At 41.6% G+C, this 21,125-nt stretch overlaps 1 protein-coding gene across 2 annotated transcripts in view; it reads right to left on the bottom strand.

The window, feature by feature from the left end:
* Nucleotides 1-21,125, bottom strand: part of Scml2 (Scm polycomb group protein like 2) — a 175,694-nt gene that overhangs the window by 99,913 nt on the left and 54,656 nt on the right. For both annotated transcript variants that reach the window (XM_006528670.2, XM_006528672.2), the window contains exons 5-6: nt 13,466-13,543; nt 4,396-4,473 (exon numbers count right to left, since the gene is read on the bottom strand). In XM_006528670.2, coding sequence (XP_006528733.1) covers nt 4,396-4,473; nt 13,466-13,543 — 156 coding nt within the window. The remainder of the gene's footprint in view (nt 1-4,395; nt 4,474-13,465; nt 13,544-21,125) is intronic.

Here is a 21,125-nt window from a genome sequence, read left to right as displayed (position 1 = left end):
TATAATTTGGCAGATTCTCAAAGAAAGCACTCCAGGGGAGAAAAAGGAGGAAAAAGGATACTGAGATACATTATCCAGGAAATTCAAATACACTCTACACTCACGTGTTATTGAAGTAATTTTCTTGTCAACCTTTAAATCTGTAATGATAACAACTGATTCCACAATACAGATAACAGAATCTATGACACTGCTCTTGGCTACAAGTGAAAGAATCACCTAAGTTAGTTTTATGATAAATGATAAAGTATAAAAGTCACGTACTCTCAATAATTATACTCTTTACCAGGCCCTAGAAAACACCTCAAATTTTATCCTAGTGACAAATACATAAACTCATTTAGCACTGTCTAAAACAGAAAAAGCCTAATAAAATAGTCACTGATAAAAAACTGTGTTAATCAATGACATACAAAATAGTAAACTACATGTACATAAAAAATTAATGAATTAAAGCAATACATGTAAGTTACAACACAAAGATAATATGAAACAAAAGACATGGAAATATTCCACACAAACTTAATAGCCATTAGTTAAGTTAAAAACTACAAAAATTAACTTTTCAGCCACACCTTGCCTGATATCCAAAGTGTCTTCAGCTAGTGTAGCTAGGTAGACAGATGTTCTGTTCCCTCCCATTGCTACATAGGGCTATGTTATGAAACTATTCATTCTTTTTAACAAAAAGATTTTCCCATAAAGACCTTATAGCCATATAAGGCCGATAACCTCAACTATTTCTGAAAAGCACAATGGAAAGGGAAACATGGGAAGTAACTGGCACCTAAAATTACTCAACGGGCAAAAACAAAATTTAAAAATTACTCCAAACCATAATGCTGGCTATAAACATCACGAAGAAGTGATAAACCAGCCCTTGGATCAGCATCCCACCACCACAACCCCTGGGGTTCAGGGAGAAGTCAAGGAACTAGAAATTTCCAGAAGCCCTCGAGGGCCATCTTTGATGGGGGAGGAGGAAACGCCTGAGGAGAGGAGGACTTGCTGGGCCGAATCCCGAGAAATATTCTACTCACTGCCATGGTGAGCAGAGGGGTCCACTGGGCCGAAACCCACACTTGGAATCGAAGGAGACGGCCCTCAACTCGGAGAAAGCCCACCAGCCAGGCGAGAAAGCCGTTAAGGCTTCAGAGCTTTGGCGCCATAGCCGCGGACCCAACAGCCACAGGTGCAGACTCAACGGCCCAAGCTGCCAATCAGACAACAGGGATTTCTGGGAACCGGAAGTTTGCGACTTCCTCTACCGCCCCCTACAGGCGGGGCTTAAAAGGAGCCTGTGGCGCCAGAAAAGGAACCCAGATGCACATTTGTGAATGCTGGCTCCAGGCTGCCAAGTACTGCTACACAAATTACAGTGATGCTGGAAACTTAAACACCAACACAGACTAGACTTTTGCGTCCTAGAGGTAGTGGAGGATCTTACATTTCACTGATAAGAAAGCGTTAGTTGTAAAGCACAGGACAGACTTTTAACTTGGACTGAGCAAGAAGGAATTTACATATGCCTGTCTTTTGAGTGTTCTACTTTAAGCACTCTACTTGAAAAGTAGGCACCAGGCAAAGAATTATCAATGGCAAAGGGGTGAGAAGGGAGATGCTGGAACTGGAAAACAGATCACTGTGGAGAAGGAGAAAAAAAAACAGGTCTTTTATTTACAAAAGGGTTATGGAGAGAAAGTGGGTGAAACTTGATAAAGATATGGAAAAGCATGATCAGCCTAGAACGAGGAGTAGGAATAGGCTTGGAGCACTGGAGAGAGAGTGTGGGAATGTAGGAAAATATGGAGGAGGGTTGAGAAAGGATAAAAGGTAAAGGAAAAAGAATCTGGTGGAGAAGACACACTAAAGGAAAAAAGGGGGGTGAGAGGAGGAACTGATTCCAGAACACAAAATATAAAAGGGGGGGGCATCAGGGAAAATATTGTCAAATGGAGAAATGGAATTTCTTTGAAAGTGCACATCTCCCACCGTTGACTGAGCAAGATTCAATCCTATTTCTCCTGAAGTGGAAATAGAACCGTCTGTGAGGCAAACTCCACCCTGGTCATACAGAAACCCAATCTCAAGAAACAACTAACAGTGCTGTGATGGTTGCAAGGACAATTTCTACAACTACACAAACAACCACCACCAGCAACAACAACAGCATCAGGAATACAAAAACAAAAAAGATAATAGTGGAAAACTAATGGGCTCTGGAAGAGAAAACTGGGTTTAGGAAGCTTGAAAGTAGTGATGAAGGAAAATTGTCTTATACATGGTACAATAGTTTAGAGTGTTTAAAAAGGAGGATAAAAATACAGTAACAGGGCTAGAGAGATGGCTCAGTGGTTAAGAGCACTGACTGCTCTTACATAGGTCCTGAGTTTAAAAACCAGCACCCACATGGTGGCTCACAACTATCTGTAACAAGATTTGGGGCCCTCTTCTGCAGTGTCTGAAGACAGCTATATTGTACTTACACACAATAAAGAAAACTTAAAAAAATACAGTAACAACAGGGTGAAAGGATGAAGGCAGAAGAGACAAACGGCAGGCACTCAAAGTGTAGAAGTACGATAAGAAATTGGACAAAGTCATAACCAATAAAGAGAACAGGAGGAACAGGCTGAGGATATAGGTAAAGAGGGAGAAAGAAGGAGTAAACAGAGAAGTTGGGAAAGGAGGCAGCATAGGTCAATGGATACAGATGTGATTTAAAACAAAGGACACGAGGGGATAAAAACATAGGATAGGAAGGAAAGACATTGTGGAGAAAAATAGGGCAAGGGAGAAAAAAAGAGACACCAGGAGACTACAAAATCAGGAGAACATTTAACCACTGATGCCTGATGCCACACAGCTCAGTGACCTAAGCAAAAACCCCAAGCTAGACTGCATCTTTCAGTATACCATTAGGACTAGGCAGGTGTTCTTCCGTTGACACTACATGACCACTAAGGTCTGTGACAGGTTGGTGGCTCCTTGTGGAGGCTTTTCTCCTCTTATCCAGTGAGGTTCCTGAGAAGATGACCCTGGGCCAGCAAATAATCGCCCACCAGCACACATACAAGCAACCATCAATAAACGTGGTGGGACACTTAGAAAATCAGAGAAAATGCATTACAGCCTAAGTGTAACATTGACAGGATGGGAAGGAGAATGGTGTGTAGCTGTGAAAATAACCAAAACCTAAATTCTACATATGCGCAACTGTCATCGAATGAGAGAATATTACCACCATCACTTACAAACAAAAAGCTTATACCTTGGCAAGTCTGAATAATGTGACACTGTTTAATGATGTCAACACTACAATACAACAGTAACTTTTACATACTCCTCTGTGGGAATATTATTTCTGGCTTTGGAAGGGATTTTCAGCCTGTGTTATGTATGGAGGGAGCAGCACAGCTCTGAGAAATTCTTACCCTAGGCCTTTCATCCTCAGTGGCCTCGACCAGGAGAGCAGAGCAGATAAGGGTCAAAATATCAGGCCTGTGCTACCATGAAAATCCTCACAACAGGAGTTTTCTAACACAAGAAGGCATGAGTTCTAAGGACTCAAATTTAGTCAATGGGAGCAAATTACAGGCAGGAAAACAAGTAAGGATAATTCTATGCAGGATAACACTCCCTAAATGTGAATGAATTTTAACTATCTAAAACAGCAAACTACCTTTCCTTTAAAGACAACAAGAAGTAAATAGAAGAAAGGCAGGATCTAAAGCTGGTGACACTGGAATGGACTCTGGCCACTTCAGAGGTTCAAGAAAGTACATCACAACTTCCAAACCTACCTAGGGACAAAACAATTATACAGTCTGCTTAGAAGACTGACAGAAGGAGCTCCAAGGTTTAAAAGGAAAAACACGGAGAAGGATCATGCTTTTGCTCAGCTACAGTCCTGGGAGTACCATGGATTACAGACAAGTTGTTAAGGGCTAGCTAGGGCTGTCTCGAGTGTTTCCATAAGCCCTGATGTATGGAGAAATACCTCAGTTCCTTTTCTAACACCAGGCCCATGCTAAACAGGCAATAGACATTTTAAAGGATTTGATGAAAAACCATCAAAAATAAAATTAAAAAGGTCAACTGTGAAGCAACTGTTTCCCTTGTCTTCTGATTGACCAGCAAACAAAGTAATCCAAGAACTGATGCCCATTCCTCAACATCAGTCCCTTTTGGTCCATTCTATGCTTGTTTGTTTTCTGGTTTTGGGTGGCATCCTGAGGCACAACTTAGTCAGTCATACCTTGGGTATAAGGAATCATGTATCTAATTCTGACAACACAGACCCATCAAGATGAAACCCAATTGAACCTATTAGGTAGCATTCTGTCTGTCTGGCATGACTTTTCTTAGGCTTTAATGTATGAGGTCCATAATTACCCTTGCTTCTGTACTGGAGGGTCCCGGTTCAGCAACCAGCTCTCCAGAACCAGCAAGTTGCACTCCAGTGGCAGGCTCCTGAGAGAAACATCACAAGGGGAGAAGTTAGGGGAGACAGCGAATTTTGGGATCAGGGGTGCTTATATAAAGTTACTGCTACTGTACAAAATTGATTAAGAAACTTAGCATCTTATATAGAGTTTTCTTGACAGGAAAAACAGGACAGTTTCAGCCAAAGCTATCACACAATGAAATGAAGTCAGATTAATGTCTTTAAAGCAAAGATCCATAAGTGTGCCTGGTTTTAGACTAGCAAGTAGGATCACTCTGCACAGATCTATGCCTCAAAATTCCCAGGATTCCCTTGTGCCAGAAATGTGGAAGGCTGATGAAGGAGGAATGGGTAAGCCTAGGAATGAAAGTTATACCTGGGAAACTGAGTCCTGCTGTCACGGACACATGAAGGCATCTATTGTTTGAGGCCCCTGGGTTACTGTGAGGCTCAACATTCTACAGACATTAAACATCTTAAATTCAGCTAGCTCAAATAGTCCCTTAATCTCCTAATTGGTTTTCCATAGTTACCCAAACCTGATGAATACACATGCTCTTCTCTATTTCATACAATGTCCTAAATTTTCATGGAAATATGATCAGAAATTTGAGAATTATAAAAAAAAAATCACTTCTTCAGTTGTCAAGAGTAACATTCGCATTCGAAAGGTGCATTCAGATACAAAACTAACTGAGCAGAATCATGAGCAACACAAAGTCACAGGATTTAAGAGCCTGGGTTTAGAAAAGCCTGACAAACACCAGCAACCTCAAAAGGGGACAGGTAACCAGCCCAGCAACATTGTGTGAATAAAGAAAATAAGCAAGTATGTGCTCAAATAAAAAGTCACAATATAAGTAAGTTGCAGGTATGGCTCCCATTATTCTTCATAACATAACTTGCATGGCAATAGATGCAGAGGAAGGAAGGACAGCAGGAAACTAATTGGCCAACTCTGTCAAATTCAGAACATGCAGATTGTACAAAAAATAAAGAGTAGAAAGAAGCACTCAAAATTAGGGTGACTGTCTGAGACATTAAAAACAAGGAGACACAGGCTCAGTAGAAAACTGGTTCCTCCAAAATGAGCACAAATGAGCCTCACTTGAGGTGCTCTCCATATACAGGATGTACAGGATGAAGCCAATAAGCTCAACAATCCCTGGCTTCTAATGACCAGCAGGACAGATTCACACACCCATCCAGCTTGTCACAGAGAAACTGAAAAAGCACTGAAATTCCTATGGCATTCCAAGGTTGCAGTTTTTCCACAAAGGAAAGCACTCTGACTAATACTATTTCTACTGGAATTTTCTACCTTCATCAGGTCTGATACTTTGGGTGGAATTCTCAGTTTTAAAGGACTATCTTCCTTGGTCTCACTTATGTTGCAGCATCCCAAAGCATTCTTACTATTCATCAGTGAAGACAACTTCATTATCTACTTATAACCAAAATGCATGCACACTGGCAAACACCACCATTATATGGAGGCTTTATTATAAATATTTATTAGTTGTTGTTGTTCCCTAAAAGGCAAGCAAAGATGAGATTTCTATAAGAAAGGTTGCAAAGCAGAATACAGCTGGGAGTCAGGAAGCCCTTGGTGCATATGCTCAGAAAATACACAAAGCAAATATCATATTTATGATAACTAATCAAATACCCACAACTAAAATATATAAGAAATGCAAAACAACTACATCAGAAAATATAAACAAATGAATAAAACCTAACCTGTGGTACTCCTCACAGGCTTTCCAGATAAGAGGACAGATAACAGCACAACTAACAACTTGTAAGCAGAGTATGTATAGTGCAGGGTGATGAGGCTCACATATGAAATTCTAGTACTACAAAGGAAAGCACACCCATGCAATCCCCCTACTGCAAAAGGGGCAGCAGTTGGATCAGGAGCTCAGGACAGCTCAGCACAGATGTTTATCTCACAGTTATGCTCCCTGTGAAAAACAGAAACTGTCCAGATTGGGCATGGTAGTACAGTCTGAAATCACAGCATTTGAGGCGCTGTGAAGAGGGCATATGGACCCTCACTGCAGGCAAGGAAACAATTAAGACAATGCCACTAACTATTTGAGCTACAGGGCAATGTGATTCATTGCCCTGGACATTAACCAGGACTGTTTTCAAAATAACAATGTAAAAACTGGACATCCATGCTGAAAAAAATTGCAGGGGTAACTATGCTCCTGGGAAAACCCACAAACACATACAAAAATCAAGGAGACAACTCCATAAGCGGCTTGGTTCTGAAAATGGCAAACATTTTTGATCCAAAAACCAACAGGGCACATTGAAAAAATCAACTCCAGAAAGCTCAGATAGCTCTCTTTGGAAATCTCTATACCTGTCTGAAGCACAAGGGCTACTAGGCACAGGGACACACTTAAGAAGAGGAAACATAAAACAAAATCAATTCCAGTCTTTCTGTGTAACTATCTCCTTCCTTCCCTCTATATGTCTCTATTTCAGCTCTGACTGTCTCTGCCTCTCTCTCTGTCTCTCTGTGTGTGTGTTTGTGTGTGTCTGTGTTTGTGTGCGTGTGTTATGTTGTGTGCAAACCTGGGTATCTCTTACACTTGATACAAAGAGGCATGGAGACTGTCAATCTAGCAGGCATGCAAGCAAAAGGACAGGGATGCATTCCCCCCACCCCCGTCTCTCTCTCTCTCTCTCTCTCTCTCTCTCTCTCTCTCTCTCTCTCTCTCTCAGACACACACACACACAAAGAGAGAGAGACAGACAGAAAGAGAGACAGGCAGACATTGAGAGTTACTTTAACAAAATTTCAAATAAGACATTGGATGTTATTGAAGACAGATTTCAATCAAATACCACACTAAAATGCTATGAGATAGCTATGATTCAAAGTCATAAAATCTAGCACAAATAAGAAATTATTATAAAAACATAGATCCAAAGAAACATTTAAAGAAAGTTTGCACTGGAAACTGACTATCAACACCTGATCAGTCCACGAAAATAAATAGAAATAGGAATATATCCTTATATACACTACCTATGCTCCATAAACATACCCATACATAACACATTGGAGACCTAGAGATGGGAACTAACGTCTACAAATACAGGATCAAAATGAAACAATATAGGAAAGAGAGAAAGATGCAGAAGTGTATTACAAAGCCTCAAAAAGACACAGAAAAAAAACTAAAGATACAAGGAAGGAAAAATCTAGGTGGGAAAGATGGAACAAAATAGGGATAGTGAGGGGGAGAAGAGGAACAGAGGCAGGAGGGAAGCAAGGATGGTAAGGTGGGGCAGTAGGAAAGCAAATAAACTTCACTAGGAGCCTGGGTGAATGATGACACAAGGGGAGGGAAAAGCAAATGGGGCAGACCTTAGAAGGAGGCAGAGTGTGGGAGAGAACTAAAAGGTGTGAAAACCCTTTTAAAGGGAGGGGAACAAGGAAGGACCATGGAAAGGGGAAAGAAGGGAGGGAAACCACTCCCGATATTTTCAAAAAATCAACAGTAATGTTTAAAAATTACTCCAAACCATAAGGCTGGCTATAAACATCGCGAAGAAGTGATAAACCAGCCCTTGGATCAGCATCCCACCACCACAACCCCTGGGGTTCAGGGAGAAGTCAAGGAACTAGAAATTTCCAGAAGCCCTCGAGGGCCATCTTTGATGGGGGAGGAGGAAACGCCTGAGGAGAGGAGGACTTGCTGGGCCGAATCCTGAGAAATATTCTACTCACTGCCATGGTGAGCAGAGGGGTCCACTGGGCCGAAACCCACACTTGGAATCGAAGGAGACGGCCCTCAACTCGGAGAAAGCCCACCAGCCAGGCGAGAAAGCCGTTAAGGCTTCAGAGCTTTGGCGCCACAGCCGCGGACCCAACAGCCACAGGTGCGGACTCAACGGCCCAAGCTGCCAATCAGACAACAGGGATTTCTGGGAACCGGAAGTTTGCGACTTCCTCTACCGCCCCCTACAGGCGGGGCTTAAAAGGAGCCTGTGGCGCCAGAAAAGGAACCCAGATGCACATTTGTGAATGCTGGCTCCAGGCTGCCAAGTACTGCTACACAAATTACAGTGATGCTGGAAACTTAAACACCAACACAGACTAGACTTTTGCGTCCTAGAGGTAGTGGAGGAACTTACAAGTCACTGATAAGCAAGCGTTAGTTGTAAAGCACAGAACAGACTTTTAACTTAGACTGAACAAGAAGGAATTTTCGTATCCCTTCTCTTCTGAGTGTTCTACTATAAACACTCTACTTGCAATGTAGGCACCAGGAAAAGATTTAACACGGGCGAAGGGATGAGAAGGGAATATGCTGGAAAAGAAAAACAGATCACTGTGGAGAAGAATGAAAAAAACGAGGACCTTTATTTTCAAATGGTTCTTGGAGAGAAAGTGGGTGAGAACTTGATAAAGATATGGAAAAGCATAAGATCAGCCTATAACAAGGAGAGTTAATAGGCGTGGAGCAATGGGGAGAGTGTGGGAATATATGGGGAAGGGTTAAAAATAAAGGGATAGGGTCTGGTGGGAAAGATACACAAGAGTAAAAAAAGGTCTGGAAGATGAATACATTTTTGAAGACATGAAAAGGATGGACAACAGGGCAAGTATTGTCAAAAGGAGAAATGGAAATGCTTAGAAATTGCACATTTGGCTCTGATGACTGAAAAAGATATAATCCCAGTATTTTGGAAGCAAAAAAAATAGAACCATATTAGAGTTTCAGACAACCCTGGTTAGATACAGACCGTGGCAAAAAAAAAAAAAAAAAAAAAGATGAGGATGATGGCGATGACATCATCTACCAAAACCACCACCATCTACCAAAACCACCACCACCAAAACAACAAATAAAAAACAATACTGGGAAACTAATGTAGTCTCGAAAGTGAAAACACGTTCAGGAAGATAGAACATGGTCTTGTAAATGGGACAATGGTTTACAGTGTTTTAAATGGGAAGATCAAAATACATTAACAATGGGGGAATGATAAAAGAAGGGACAACGCAGGCACTCAAAGTGGGGAAGTGCAATAAGAAAGGGGAACAAAGACATAACCATTAAAGGGGAAAGGAGGAACATGCTGTGGATATGGAGAAAGAGGGCGAAAGAAGGAGTAAACAGAAGAGGCAGGAAAGGAGGTGGCAATGGACAAAAGACAAGGGTGTGGGACAAGTCAATGGTCAAAAGAAAGGACAGGAGGGGAATAAAGGATAGAAAGCGAAGGAAAGATATTGTGGAGGAAAATTGGGCAAGGGAGAAAATCAGAAAGACATTGACTGAAAGTATAAAATCAGGAGAAAAGTTTAATCACTGCTACCTAATGGCACCCATCACTTTGTAGGCAGCAGCCACCAGGGAAAAAAAGAAATCCATGAATTCTGGCCACACAGAACAAAGGATATAATTAAGCAATGAACTGAGGAATGAAGAAACTTAAAATATCAACATCAATCCATCCATGGATCCATTCATCCACCCATCCATCCATTAATTCATACATCTACCCATCCATCCATATATCCATCTATCCAACCATGCATGCATCCATCCAATTTTGTACAAGCTGATACAGGCTAGGTACCCCATATCCGAAAAACATAAATTAGGTTTGAAAATTACAAGGATGATGCAGACCCATCCTCCTAGTGAGTAGGAACTAGATTCAAGAAGCAAGATAATTGTTGGTCACTCTAAGAAGAATAACAAAAGACTGCCTAAAGCAAGAATAAGTTGCTGCAGCAATTAAAAACCCTAGGCACCAAGGCTGAGTTCAAACATCTAAACGCACATAGTGGGAGGAAATATACTCCTATCCTGCAAGTTCTCATATAAACCTGGGAGATACCAAAGGGTTGTTCTTGCATGAGTACAGAGTATGTACAGTCAAACACGTAAGAACTAGAGAATAAAACAGAAGGACCTGCAAAAGCACACTCACATGAGACCCACTGCCACACATCTCTCCCGACAAACATGGAATGCTGAACAAAAATTACTGAAAGGATACAGGGTTCGATCAAATTGGCCAACAAAGGATCAAATATTTTGATAATTAGTTACCGGGGAGTAGGATGATTTGAAAGTATTCAAAAATCTGGACTAGTTGGAGTAAGTGTATCAGCATGGGTGGAGTGGGCTTTGAAGATCCAAAAAGCTTATTCCAAGTTCAGAGTATGGATATTATTAAGGAAGACTCTAAAAATTTTAAACAATGTCCTGCCTGTATCTGTCATCCTGCTGGATACCTATGATTGTTCATGCATATTGGCACAACTTGAGCCTTTTGTCTGAGAAACAATATTTGGAAATGAGAATAAATCACATGCTCCAAAATGGTCAATAAGCAGAAAAGGAGCTACATTTGGATCGCTCTACACTGCATGACACATCCATATCACTGAACACATCTTGAATCTGGGAGTGAGCTGGAATGTATACACAGGGAAGGTACGCAAAGAGAAATATGGGGAAATGGTGTTTTAAGAAGAAAGCATGGCAAAGACATCTATCAACTCACAGCAAATCAGCGACCTAAGCAAGAGCACCAAACTACACTGTATCCCTCAATGTACCATCAACAACAGGACAGGTACTGGTTATTTCAAATTGTTGTTCCTCCTGTAGGCAGACCCCTTTAGCTCCTTGGGTGCAAAATTGGATGGATGCATGCATGGTTAGATAGATGAATATGCGGATGGATGGGTGGATGTATGAGTGAATGGATGCATGGATCTGTTCAGGAGGCACTAACCCTTCCCTAAGTTCTGTGACAAGTTGATGGCTCCTCAAGAAGGCTTTCCTCTTGTTCCCTGGTAAGAAGCTGCCCATGGACCAGCAGATAATCTCCCACCAGCACACAGGCAAGCAACCCAAAAGAAATTCAGTGGGACACTTAGAAAAATCAGAGAAAATGCATTACTGCCTAAGGGTAACTTCATAGGAAGTGTTTCATTGGTAAAATGGGAATGAGAAAGTCTGTGAAGTTGTGAAGATGGTGAAAACCTATGCTGTAGATGTATGCAATTGTCATAGAATCAAAATGATACCACTAACACCTACTTGTAAAGCACTCACAGCTTAGAAAAACCAAATAGAGATGACAAGACCACACTTCAACAATAACGTTTACATATTCCTCGATGGGAAAATCAGTTCTGGCTTTAGAAGGGATTTTCAGCCTGTGCTACACAGGGAGGGGGCAGCAGTCACTCCTGAATGCAGCTCTGAGGAACTGTTACTCTAGGCCTTTTACACTCAGGGGCCTATACATGGAAAGCAGGTAAAAATCAAAATAACAAACCTGTGCAACTATCAAAATCCTCACAACAGCAATTTTATAATCCAAGAAGATATATATTCTAGGTATAGTAGGATTCAAATGCTGTCAGTGTAAACAAACTACAGACAGGAGACTAAATATAGATAATTCTGTATAGGAAAACACTCCCAGAATTTGTATGAATGCAAATATCTGAAAGACCATTTTATCTTTCCTTAAAAAAAAAAGACACCCCAGTATAGGGGCATGCCAGGGCCAGGAAGAAGGATTGGGTGGGTTAGGGAGCAAGGGGAGGAGGGGACAGTATAGGGGATTTTCGAAGAGAAAATTAGGAAAGGGGATAGCATTTGAACAATGAAGGAGCTAGAGAAAGTACCCAAGGAGCTGAAAGGATCTGCAACCCTATAGGTGGAACAACAATATGAACTAACCAGTACCCCCGGAGCTAGTGTCTCTAGCTGCATATGTAGCAGAAGATGGCCTAGTTGGCCATCAATGGAAGGAGAGGCCCTTGGTCTTGTAAAGATTATATGCCCCAGTAGAGGGGAATGCCAGGGCCAGGCAGCGGGAGTGGGTGGGTTGGAAAGCAGGGTGGGGGTAAGGAATAGGGGACTTTCAGGATAGCATTTGAAATGTAAATGAAGAAAATATCGAATAAAAAAGAAATGTAAATGAAGAAAAATCTAATAGAAAAAGAAAAGAAAAGGAAAGAAAAGGAAAGAAAACAAACAAAGCAAAAAAAAGGGCTGAGGATAAGAAATTAGCTTCAGTTCTGGAGGGGAGGGGAGGGGAGGAGGGGAGGGGAGGGGAGGAGGGGAGGGGAGGGGAGGGGAGGGGAGGGGAGGGGAGGGGAGGGGAGGGGAGGGGAGGGGAGGGGAGGGGAGGGGAGGGGAGAGGAGAGGAGAGGAGAGGAGAGGAGAGGAGAGGAGAGGAGAGGAGAGGAGAGGAGAGGAGAGGAGAGGAGAGGAGAAGAGAGGAGAGGAGAGGAGAGGAGAAGAGAGAAAAAGACACCACAACCAAAAGGAAAAAACAGCATGATCTAGGGGTTGGTGACACTGGAATGGACTCCTGTTTCTTCAGAGGTTCAGGAGAGCACATCACATCTTCCACACCTATCTAGGGACAGAACAATTATACACCCGACCCAGAAGACTAACAAAAGGAGCTCCAAAGTTAAAAAGGGAGAAATGGAGAAGAATCTTGATTTTGCTCAGGTACAGTCTTGGGTGTATCTTGGATTACAGACAAGTTGTTAAGGGATAGCTAGGCCTGTCTGGAGCATTCCCAGAGTCCCTAATATATGGGGAAATATTTCCTTTTCTAAAACCAGGCCCATGATGAAAAAAAAGTAATAACATTTTAAGTGATTTGAGGACCATAACATCAAAAATTAAATTAAATTGGTAAACTGAAAGAATCATTTCCCTTGGCCTCTAACTCATCAGAAAACAAAATAATCTAAGAACTGAAGCTAATTTCTTATCCTCAGCCCTTTTTTGCTTTGTTGTTTGTTTGCTTGCTTGCTTGTTTATTTTTTGGTTTGGGGGAATTGTACGGGAACAAAAATAAATCAAAGTCATACTTTGGTTCTGAACAAGTGTGTATCTAATTCTCACAAATCCATCAATATGAAACCCAATTGACCATATTAGTCAATAGTGTGTCTATCTGGCATAAGGCTTCTCTTACGTCTCAATATTTGAGGTCCATACTTACCATTTCCCCTGTACTGGGGTGTCCCTGTTTAGTAACCTGTTGTCCAAGACCAGAAGTTCCTTCTGCAGTTGCAGGTTCCTGAGAGACAGATGACCAAGAGAGAAGAAGTTAGAGAAGACAGGACAGTTTGAGATAACGGTTATGCACATAAGCTGACAGCTGATGCTAAAAAATTTATTAGGAAGTTTGGCATCTTATATACAGTTTTCTTGAAAGGTAAAATGGGACAGTGTCAGCCAAAGGTAACACACAAAAAAATGAAGTCAGGCAGAAATCTACCAAACAAGGATACTTACATAAGTGTACCTGGTTTTAGACTAGCAACTAAGCAACTAAGCAACTAAGCTTGCTCTGCATATATCTATGCCTCAAAGAACACCCAAGACTGGTCAAACAAGCTAGAAAGAGAGGAAAATAAAACAGAAACATTCACCAAGGCATGTTAGCCCTGGAATTCCCGAATTCAAGGGAACAGCAAGAAGACCCTAGGAACAAATGTGAAGGAGAAAAAAAACTTGGGGGTGTCTATCTCCCAAGTACCATGAAAACAGTAGACACATCCCTGGATATATTTATATATGCATGCAGGTATATGGATGGACAGAGGGAGGGACAGACAGGTGGATGGATGGATGGTGGGTGGATAGATGAGTGTCTGAATGTATTCTTATATATGTGGGTGAGCATTTATTGGAAGTGTAGATCTGTGAATATAGATAGGGGTATAGATAGAGATAGACAGAAAAATTGACATAAGCACAGATAAACACATAGAGATATAAATAGACAATGAGACAGAGATGGTTAGACAGATAAATAAAGAGATACATTCCTCTGTCCATACAGACATACAAAAAGATAGACAGACCATTTTATTTTCCTAGGATGATAATATGAGGAAATGGCATATAGTGGTTGCTATAAATGATAGTACTCTTAAAAGCATCTTCTCGTTTAATAGAATTTTCCACAGGGCTAAAAGCAATAAAATGGCTCTGAATATAACCTGGGGCTTAGAAAAACAACTAAAGCTCTCTTTACTCCATTACATATAAATTAAGAGAAAACGTTAAAACATGGGCTACTCAAGTTCCCAGTATTCCCTTGTCCCAGAAATGTGGAAGACTGAAGAAGGAGGAATGTTTAAGCCTAGTAATTAAAGTCCTACCTGGGAAACTGAGACCTGCTATCACGGACACATGAAGGAATCTATTCTTTAAGGCCCACGAGTTACTATGATGCTTCATATTCTACAGACACTACACATTCTAAATTCAGCTACCTCAAATATTCCCTTGATCTCCTAAGAGGTTTTCCAGTTACTCCAGAACATGGTCAGCCCTGTATTTTACCAAACCCTAGCTTTTTCTGGAAATATGATGACATCTTTCAGTATAAGAAGAAGGATCTCTGCTTTTGTTCTCAAAAATAACATTCCAATTCCAACTGTACATTCAGCTACAAAACTAACTAATCGTAAGACATGAATAACAGTCACAAGCTTTGAGAGCAGGGCATACAAAATTCCTAACACCAACCAGCTATCAGTAACTGATAGGCTGGTCCACAAAGGACACAGGGACAGGTATCCAGAATAGCAACTTGGGTTTTGGACAAGGAAAAAAGTAAAGTAGTGTCAGAATAAGAAGTCAAACTCGGTAGCAGTTATCATTTGTATAATCCTTCACAACATAACTTGCATGGCAATAGATGCTGAGGAAGGAAGAGCAACATGAAACTAATAAGCCAACTCTGTCAAATTCAGAACATCCAGACAGTACAAACAAATGAAGAGAAGAAAGAAGCACTCAAAAGTACTGTGACCGTCAGAGACATTAAAAACGAGGAGACACAGGCTCAGTAGAAAACTGGTTGCTCCAAAATGAGCACAAATGAGCCTCATCTGAGGAGCTCTCTACATACAGGATGTACATGGGCCACATGATGCAGCCACTAAGCTCTACAATTCCTGGCTTCTAATGAACAGCAGAACAGATTCACACATCCATCCAGCTTGTCACAGAGAAACTGGAAAAGACATGAAATTCATATGACATTCCAAGGTACAGTCTGTCCACAAAGGAGAATATCCTGACTAATACCACTTCTACTGGAAGTTTCTACCCTCAGCAGGTCTGGTACTTTGGGCGGAATAATTCTCAGTTTCAAAGAATTATCTTCCTTGGCCTCACTTATCTTGCAGCATCCCAAAGCATTCTTACTATGCTTCAGTGGGGACAATTTCCCCATCATCTGCAAGCAATCAAAGCTTACACACACCCTGGCAAATGCCACCATGATGTGGAAGACTAGAAAAAGTCTTTTTTTCTCCCCAAAGGCAAGCACACACCAGGTTTCTATAGAAAAGGGACCAAAACAGAATGCTGCTGACGTGTCAGGGATGCCTTGGCACCCATGCTCAAGAACTATATATACACACATAGCCAGTACCATTTTTGTTGAAAGTGCATCTAAGACCCATATAACACATTTGGGATGCCAAAACATATATAAGGAAAGTTCAAACAACTGAATAAAAACCTAGAGAGTGATACTCTTCACAGGCTTTCCAGAAATGAGGGTAGATAACATCATAAGAAAAACACTTGTAAGGAGGATATGTATATTTCAGAGGGATGAGACCCACCCCCGAAATTCTAGTACTATAAAGCAATGCACACCCATGCTATCTCTCCACTACAAAGGAGGCAGCAGTTGGATCAGGAGCTCAGGACAGCTCAGCACAGATGCTAATCTCAAAGTTTTGCTTACTGTGAAGGGAAAAAGGGAGTCCAGAGTGGGAATGGTAGCAAATTCTGAAATCACAGCATTATAGAGGATGTGGTGAGGGCATAGGGATCCTGACTCCAGCCAAGGAAAAAATTAAGACAATAGCACAACCTCTTTTAGCTACAGAGGAATACGAAGAATGGCCACGGACATTTGCAAAGACTTGATCCAAACCAACAATGTAAAAACAGGACATCGACTTAGAAATAATTGCAGGTATATCTCTGCCCTCAAAAAGAAAAAAAAACTACAAACACAGAAAAATCAAGGGTACAATGCCATAGGGGGCTTGGTGGCAAACATGGCACACATATACCATCCTAAAACTTACAGTGTAGATTGAAAGAACCATCTCCAGAAAGTTCTCTTTGGAAATACCTTTGCCTGTCTGAAGTACAAGGCCTTACAGCCCCAGTGACACACATAAAGAGGAAACAGGAAACAAACTCTACACAAATTTTTCTGTCTAATTAATTATTCCTGTTTCTATTTCTCTGTCTCTCACTTTGTGATTCTTGTTTCTTGTTTTATCTGCCTCTCTCCTGCTCACTACACGGACCTCTGTGTATGTCTCTTACATACATAACAAACAGGCATGCAGGCATTCAAACATGCAGACTTTCAGTACAAAGGACACCCACACACACACACACACACATACATACAGACAGTCTGGATATCCAAAACGAAAACAACACATTGGACATTATTAAAATTGGGCTCTAATACCACAGATAATTGCTAAGGACCTAGGTAATTCAAAATTAGTAAGATCTAGCACAATCAAGTGCTGAATATAAGAACATAGATCCAGAGCAGCATTTACAAATAAAGGTGAGTGAAAACTGACGAACTCAATAACTGTGCCACCAAAGACTGTAAATTACAGTCGGGATACACTCCCTGCTATATTATCTGTACTCCAAAAAAAAAAAAAAAACTGTCAAAAATATGGAGGCTTAGGGGACTAATATCCAACATATACAAAGAGTTCAAGAAGCTGAACTCCAGAAATTCAAATAAACCCATTAAAAAATGGGGTACATAGCTAAACAAAGAATTCTCACCTGAGGAATACCAAATGGCTGAGAAGCACCTGAAAAAATGTTCAACATCCTTAATCATCAGGGAAATGCAAATCAAAAGAACCCTGAGATTCAACCTCACACCAGTCAGAATGGCTAAGATCAAAAATTCAGGTGACAGCAGATGCTGGCGAGGATGTGGAGAAAGAAGAACACTCCATTGCTGCTGGAATTTCAAGATGGTACAACCACTCTGGAAGTCAGTCTGGTGGTTCCTCAGAAATTTGGACATAGTACAACCAGAAGATCAAGCAATACCTCTCCTGGGCATATACCCCGAAGAAGTTCCAACTGATAATAAGGACACATGCTCCATTATGTTCATAGCAGCCTTATTTATAATAGCCAGCAGCTATAAACAACCCAGATGTCCCTCAACAGAGGAATGGATACAGAAAATGTGGTACATTTACACAATGGAGTACTACTCAGCTTTTAAAAACAATGAATTTATAAATTTCGTAGGCAAATGGATGTATCTGGAGGATATCAATCTGAGTGAGGTAACCCAATCACAAAAGAAGTCACTTGATATGCACTCACTGATAAGTGGATATTAGCCCAGAATCATAGAATACCCAAGATACAATTTGCAAAACACAAGAAAATCAAGAAGTAAGACCAACTAATGGATACTTTATTCCTCCCTAGAATAGGGAATAAAATACCCATGGAAGGAGTTTCAGAGACAAAGTTTGGAGCTAAGACAAAAGAATGGACCATCCAGAGACTACCCCACCTGGGGGTCCATCCTATAATCAGCTACCAAACGCAGACACTATTGCCTATGCCAGCAAGATTTTGCTGAAAGGACCCTGATATAGCTGTCTCGTGTGAAGCTATGCCAGTGCCTGGCAAATACAGAAGTGGATGCTCACAGTCATCTATAGGATGGTACACAGGGCCCCCAATGGAGGAGCTAGAGAAAGTACCCAAGGAAATGAAGGGGTCTGCAACCCTATAGGTAGAACAACAATATGAACTAACCAGTACCCCCCAGAGCTCCTGTCTCTAGCTGAATAAGCAGCAGAAGACGGCCTGGTTGGCCATCATTGGGAAGAGAGGCCCCTTGGTCCTACAAACTTTATATGCCCCAGTAGAGGGGAATGCGGGGGCCAAGAAGTAGGAGTGGGTGGGTAGGGGAGCAGAGGGGGGAGGGTATAGGGAACTTTTGGGATAGCATTTGAAATGTAAATAAAGAAAATATCTGATAAAAATAAATTTTAAAAAATTAAAAAAAAAAGAATACAGACAAATGTGAAGAAATGCAGAATTTAGAAAGGAAATAAGTTAGAAAATTGAGAATGATATGGGAAGAGTATTACAAAGCCTTGGAAAGACACAGAAGAAAACCTAAAGGTGCAGGAAAGGACAAAATGAGGTTGGAAAGACAGAACAAAATAGGGATAGTGAGGGGGAGAAGAGGAACAGAGGCAGGAGGGAAGCAAGGATGGTAAGGTGGGGCTGTAGGAAAGCAAATAAACTTCACCAGGAGCCTGGGTGAATGATGACACAAGGGGAGGGAAAGGCAAATGGGGCAGACCTTGGAAGGAGGCAGAGTGTGGGAGAGAACTAAAAGGTGTGAAAACCCTTTTAAAGGGAGGGGAACAAGGAAGGACCATGGAAAGGGGAAAGAAGGGAGGGAAACCACTCCCGATATTTTCAAAAAATCAACAGTAATGTTTAAAAATTACTCCAAACCATAAGGCTGGCTATAAACATCGCGAAGAAGTGATAAACCAGCACTTGGATCAGCATCCCACCACCACAACCCCTGGGGTTCAGGGAGAAGTCAAGGAACTAGAAATTTCCAGAAGCCCTCGAGGGCCATCTTTGATGGGGGAGGAGGAAACGCCTGAGGAGAGGAGGACTTGCTGGGCCGAATCCTGAGAAATATTCTACTCACTGCCATGGTGAGCAGAGGGGTCCACTGGGCCGAAACCCACACTTGGAATCGAAGGAGACGGCCCTCAACTCGGAGAAAGCCCACCAGCCAGGCGAGAAAGCCGTTAAGGCTTCAGAGCTTTGGCGCCACAGCCGCGGACCCAACAGCCACAGGTGCGGACTCAACGGCCCAAGCTGCCAATCAGACAACAGGGATTTCTGGGAACCGGAAGTTTGCGACTTCCTCTACCGCCCCCTACAGGCGGGGCTTAAAAGGAGCCTGTGGCGCCAGAAAAGGAACCCAGATGCACATTTGTGAATGCTGGCTCCAGGCTGCCAAGTACTGCTACACAAATTACAGTGAAGTTGGAAACTTAAACACCAACACAGACTAGACTTTTGCGTCCTAGAGGTAGTGGAGGAACTTACACATGATTGATAAGCAAGCGTTACTTGAAAATCACAGAACATGCTCTTAACATGGACTGAACAGTAATGAATTTCCATATCCCTTCTCTTCTGAGTGTTCTGCTACAAACACTCTACTTGCAAAGTAGGCACCGAGAAAAGATTAAACAAGGGTGAGGGGCTGAGAAGGGAAGATGTTGGAAAGGATAAACAGGTCATTGTGGAAAAGAAGGGGAAAAGACAGATCCTTTATTAACAAATGGGTCTTGGAGATAAAGTGGGTGAAAACTTGATAAAGATATGGAAAAGCATGAAATCAGCCTAGTACGAGGAGAGGGAATAGGCTTGGAGCAATGGGAAGAGTGTGAGAATGTGGGAAAATTTAGAGAATGGCTGAAAAGGGGTAAAATATGAAGAGAAAGGGTCTGGTGGGGAAAATACACTAAAGGAAGAAAGGGGTTTTGAAGAGGAATACATTTCAGAAGACTAAAACAGGGAAGTAAATAGGGGAAAGATTGTGAAAGGAACATGTATAAATGCTTTGAAATTATACATCTGGCCCTCATGTACATCTGGCCTTGATGACTGATCAAGATTTAACAGCAATACTTCTGAAGCAAAAATAGAGCCATCTGAGTTCCACCCAAGCCTAGTTATTTACAGACCCTGTCTCAAGAAACAACTGTGATATGGATGGTGGCAATGCTATCATATACCACCATAATTACGACCGGCACTACCACCACCACCACCACCACAAAGAACAACAACACTAGCACCACCATCAACATCACCACCACCAATAAGAAAACAACAACAACAAAAGAAAATAGTGGAAAACTAATAAAGGCTGGAAGGACAAAATAGGTTAGGAAGCTGGAAAGTGGGGAGAAAGTAAAACTGTCTTGTAAATAGGACAGTGGTTTATAGTGCTTAAATGGGAAGATAAAAATATGTAATAATGGGGGGAAAGGATAAAGGCAGAATGGACATGGGCATGCACTCAAAGTAGGGAAGAGAAAAGGGGAAATGGGGACAAAGACATAAGTCTTAAAGGGGAAAGGATTAATAGGCTGAGTGTATGAGGAAAGAGGGAAAAAGAAGGAATAAACAGAAGAGCCAGGAGAGGAGATAGCACAGATCAAAACACACAGGTGAGAGACAAGGCAATTGTCCCCCCCCCAAAAAAAAGGACAGGAGGGGGATGAAGTATAGAAAGAGAAGGAAAGATATTGTGGAGGAGAATAGGGGAAGGCAGGAAACCAGAAAGATATTGAAAGTACAAAATCAGATGAAAATGCAACCACTGTGGCCCAATGCCACCCAGATCTTGGGAGGTAGCAGCCAGCAGAGATAAGGAGAAAATCCATGAGTTCTGGTATCACTGAACAAAGGATCTAATTAAGGAATAAACAGAAGAACAAAATAAACTAACAATATTGATCCATTCATCCATCTACTCATTCATCCATCCATCCTTCCACCCTTCTCTG

The sequence above is a fragment of the Mus musculus genome, chromosome X, assembly GCF_000001635.26.
Source record: "Mus musculus strain C57BL/6J chromosome X, GRCm38.p6 C57BL/6J".
In the NCBI taxonomy this organism is placed as follows: domain Eukaryota; kingdom Metazoa; phylum Chordata; class Mammalia; order Rodentia; family Muridae; genus Mus; species Mus musculus.
This window is presented reverse-complemented; position numbering and strand designations above follow the sequence as displayed.